The sequence below is a fragment of the Parus major genome, unplaced genomic scaffold (genome assembly GCF_001522545.3).
Source record: "Parus major isolate Abel unplaced genomic scaffold, Parus_major1.1 Scaffold361, whole genome shotgun sequence".
Classification (NCBI taxonomy): domain Eukaryota; kingdom Metazoa; phylum Chordata; class Aves; order Passeriformes; family Paridae; genus Parus; species Parus major.
Window position 1 is genome coordinate 95333 of NW_015379292.1, and position 4490 is coordinate 99822.

Genomic DNA, 4490 nt, shown 5'->3' on the forward strand with positions numbered 1-4490 from the left:
CAGGCTGCTCTGGCCTTTGGTGGGCTCGTGGTGTGTGCAGCACTTGGTGCTTTTGGTGCTTCCAGCTCCTTGTAATGTGTTCTAGCCTTGGGGACCGAGGATTTGGGTTCCCCCCTCTCTCTGCTGGCTTACACCTGCAGACCCTTCCTTTTCCTTCTCTGTCCCTCGAGTGCAGAGGTTCCTGCTGGGGGTCACTGTCCCCCTGTCCCATCACCCCTGTGGGGCTGAGAAGTCCCCCTGTCCACCCGGGGTACCTTTACCCTGCCTGAGCCAGCAGGATGAACCCCCAGCAGGATGAACCCCCGCACTCCTCTGGGTGTGGCACATTTAGCCCCTTCCTGGCTGTTCTTTTCCTGACCCCCTGCCCAGCAGCAGTGTGGGGCTGTACCTGTCTCATCCCTCCGTGTCCTGCCTGCCCACCTGCCAGGGAGAACTACTTGTTTACCTGCTCGTGTCCCAAGTGCCTCGCGCAAGCCGACGACGCCGACGTGACATCGGACGAAGAGGAGGAGGGCGAAGGAGAGACGGACGATGCGGAGCTGGAGGATGAGATGACTGATGTGTGATCCTGGCCCCAGAGGAGAGGGAAGGGAGGGGCCTGGAGGTTCCTCCAAGAGGCAGCAGCTTTAATACTAGAACAGGCTTGTGTTGTGGGGTCGGGCGGGCGCCGCGCCGGAGGTGCCGGAGCGGGGCAGGCGGGAGCCGGAGGCAGGCCCTGCTCCCGCCTGTCCGTGTTGTCCCTGTGTGTGTGTGTGTGTGTGTGTGTGTGTGTGTCAGGCTGTCCCTGTCCTCCCTGTGAGGACAAGCTGTGAGCCAGCGGCCCTCCAGCACATCCCAGTTCCCAGCAGGGCTGGCTGGAGCAGAGTGGGGTCAGCCAGCCCCCGGGCACGCGCGAGGTCGCTCCGCTGTGTCTGTGCAGGCTGTGCATGCGGAGGAGCCTGTCCTCCCCACCCTGCAGGGACGAGGGGAACGCGTGTTGTGTGTGTGTCCGTGTGTCTGTGCACGAGGGTTCTATTTAATGTCTATATTAGCACTATCTACACACCATGGAGCTGGGGCCCTTATATATCCTCCATTCCACGCCTTGGCCAGCAGTGAGGGGCAGGAGGATCGTGCAGGGAACGCCCTGGAGGGTGGCCCAGAGCTGGAGTCCAGCAGGGAGCACAGAGCTGACCCTGCAGGCACCTCCTTCCCTGCTCAGCCCATCCTCCCCATGAAGAGCCCTGGGCAGTGCCTGCAGGACCGTTTGGGGATGGAGAACGGCCAGGAGCTGACATGGGCTGTGGTGCCAGCCCAAACCCAGAAGACACTTTGGGATTTGCAGGGAGGGAGTTGTCCCTCCCTCCCTCCAGCTGTGGGACAGGGATGTGCCCGTGCCTGGGGATGCAGCGTGTGCCAGGTGTTTCCCTGCACCCAGTGCCACCACATGGAGATGTGCCTGTGCAGTGGCCCCACTGGATGTGTGTCCCCTTGTCATCCATCCCCCTGCTGCCACCCTCGAGGCCACAGCACGCGGCGCTGTCCCTGTGTGCAGACACGTGGCTGTGGAGGGACAGCACGGCTCCAAGTGATGCACAGGCAGCAGGTCAGGGATGCAGCCGGGGTTATTTCCTTCCTCTGTGGATTTTGGGGAGCTGTTTTCCTGCTGCTGTGCCCGTGGCAGCTGGACTGTGGGACCGAGGGTGGCACACCTGTGACACTGCCAGCCCTGCCTCCCGCTGCTTGTCCCCGGCCGTCCCGGGGCCGCATCCCCTTCAGTGTTCGTAATAAACCGAGACTGGTGACAGCTGGGACCTGTGCTTTGTGTTGGTGGGTGCTGAGTGCTGTGACCCAGGGGCTGACAGACACCTCTGCAAGTGTGGGCTCTGGGTTTGTGACCAGCCCAGCCCTGGGGACAGGTGCTGGAGGCTGTGCTGTCCCATGAGGCTCCGACTGAGCCCTGCCCCAGCTGCAGGAGCTTCTTGGAGAATTTTACTATGAAAAAAATGTGGGGATGAGATTTATCCCTTCATCTGCTGACTGCTGGAAATAAAAGAGAAACTTCCCTTTCTCTAAAACTTAAGACTTCATTAGGTCAGACAAAAATATACAGACAGTGGGTGAGCCCTGCCGGTACAGACCAAGGCTGTATTGCTCTCCTCCCATCCCTGCCAGTCCTGCATTCCTCCAAAGCAGCAGCACAAGGTCAAATGTTTCCTGGGGAGTGCAGGCCTGCTCTGGGCCCTCACCTCCCTCCCACGCAGTCACAGCTTGGTGCCAGGCTCGAGGTTTCCCCTGGCATTGGTGTTTGCCCGTGGCCACACACCGGTGCCAGCAGAAAGATCTCCGGAGCTTGTTGGGATCCTTTCCTCAAACCTGGTCCTTCTTAGGGCAAGATCCTGGGATCCACCAGAAGTCCTCGATCCACCACAGCCTTTTGCTGCTACCAGAAGGTCCAGGGGGGCTGCATCATCTCGTAGGTGGGAATGCTGGTGACGTTGACAGGAATGGAGATGACGGCCCAGGGGAGCCCGTGCTGCTCCAGGGAGCGCCTGATCATGTACCTGGAGGGATGCAGGGGTGACAGGTGTTCCCAGGGCTGGCAGGGTGCAGCCAGACCTGAGCACAAACCACAACCCAGCTCAAACTCTGCCCAGTAACCAGGACTGAATCACGCAAAGCCCAGCAGGAGCCACGCTGACCACTGGGAGCTGCCTGTTGTGAGGGACAGAGCTGTGACCCGCCGTTCCCGGGAGCTGTCCCAGCCCTGGGGAGGCAGCCCCAGCACGTACCCGTCCCTGCCCAGCAGGAAGAGCGCGGGGATGTCGGCCGTGCGCCGGGAGCTGTCCTGGATCATCTCGATGTAGAAGCTGTCGTTGTCGTAGGCGTTGTCGGCGATGATGACGGCCCGCCCGCCGTGCTCCTGGATCACTCGCGTCTTGGACAGGAACGAGCAGCCCCTGCGGCACACGGCCACCAACACTGACCAACCTGTGCTGGCCACGTGCCAGAGCGGGCCTGGACACACCCAAACTAGGGATTGTCTCCCCGATTCCACACCTCCTCCAAACCCTGCTCCTCTGAGTCTCTATCTTAGGCACAAGCCACCCACACTCCTAAAAAAATAGGAAATCTTGGAATGCTTTGGGTTGGAAAAGACCTTAAAGTTCATCCAGTTCCACCCCCTGCCATTGCAGGGACACTTTCCACCATCCCAGGGTGCTCCAAGCCCAGTCCAGCCTGGCCTTCGACACCTCCAGGGATATGAGGCATCCAGAATTTCTTTGGGCAACCTGTACCAGGATCTCACCACTCCCACAGAGAGGAGTTCTTTCCCACTGCCTAATCTAAACCTGCTCTTTTTCAGTCTGAACCTAGACAGGGTTTTTTTTCCTACCTTACCACAGGCTAAAAAATACAAGATGCAATTCTCCAGGGCAGGAACACCCTCACGTTTCCCTGGTTTATCCCTTTGGGGAATGCCACAGGAAGAATCTGGAGGTGATGGGGAGATGTGGCCAGGGCTCCCCTCCTGCCCAGCAGGGTCCCCCAGCAGCTCCCACCATGCCAGACCTACCCCCTCTCCACCAAGGCGATCTGGTCCTGGATGAAGACCCCATTGTTGAGCTCTCCGCAGGCCTCCGGAGGATCCGCCGGGACCAGGTGGATCTGCTCGTACCTCGTGTTCTCCGGGGAGACAGGCAGGGGTGAGCCGGGGGAACGGGAGCTGCTCCCCCTCCCCACCCTGCTCGGGTGTCCCACACCCTGCTCGGGTGTCCCACACCCTGCTCGTCCCTCTGGGGGACATTTGGGCTCCCAGCAACAGGGACACCAGGAGCCAGCCCTCTGGAACCCTGCTGAGGCCGAGGACGCTTGTGGAAGAGCAAGGAGCTCCATTTTAACCAAAACTCCACCAAGTCCCAGCAAGGAGCAATATCAGGATGGTGGGACCCAAAGTGACAAATTCAGTTTTTAACACTTACAAACACGCCACCGAAATCCTTGGCTGGGGTGGCAGTGAAGATGTAGCGGATGTCTCCAGGGCTCAGCACTTGGAAGTACAAATATTCATGGATGCGTAAACCTGGGGGTGAAAGGACAGAGCTGAGAGGCAAGGGAAACTAAAGGCAAAATCCCTGAAAAAAGGGGAAAAATCTCAGTTATCACTCCAGAAGTGTGGGAGACAGAGCAGGCCCTTCAGCAATGCCAAATCCTGGCTGGGCCCAGGACCCAAAACGCCCCAAAGGTTTTGGGGTGTTCCAAGGGCAGATGTGGCAGTTCCCAGGGGCTGAGAGGGGATGGGGATGGGAAAAGCACCGAGACTGGGGAGCTCAAGGGGAAGGGAAAACGCTGCTGGACCATGGAGGGGAGAGGGGTGATAGCACCCAGCCTGAGGGGAGCAGACGGGAAACACACCAGGACCACACGGGAAAATGCACTGGGATTGGGATGCAGCAGGAAATGCAATGGAGCTGGGGCACAGTGATGGGAAATGGATCACAGGGCCCAGA

The 4490-nt window shown here is 59.6% G+C and overlaps 2 protein-coding genes across 3 annotated transcripts in view; one reads left to right on the forward strand and one right to left on the reverse strand.

Moving 5' to 3' along the window:
• The window catches only part of SMYD5 (SMYD family member 5), a 9179-nt gene extending 7393 nt beyond the window's left edge, over positions 1-1786 (forward strand). Inside the window, exon 13 of the mRNA XM_015616173.2 lies at positions 428-1786. Coding sequence (XP_015471659.1) covers positions 428-566 — 139 coding nt within the window. The 3' untranslated portion in view covers positions 567-1786. The remainder of the gene's footprint in view (positions 1-427) is intronic.
• Positions 1787-2046: 260 nt separating this feature from the next.
• Positions 2047-4490, reverse strand: part of PRADC1 (protease associated domain containing 1) — a 3580-nt gene continuing 1136 nt past the window's right edge. For both annotated transcript variants that reach the window (XM_015616175.3, XM_015616174.3), the window contains exons 2-5: positions 3963-4063; positions 3557-3666; positions 2772-2939; positions 2047-2543 (exon numbers count right to left, since the gene is read on the reverse strand). In XM_015616175.3, coding sequence (XP_015471661.1) covers positions 2423-2543; positions 2772-2939; positions 3557-3666; positions 3963-4063 — 500 coding nt within the window. In that variant the 3' untranslated portion in view covers positions 2047-2422. The remainder of the gene's footprint in view (positions 2544-2771; positions 2940-3556; positions 3667-3962; positions 4064-4490) is intronic.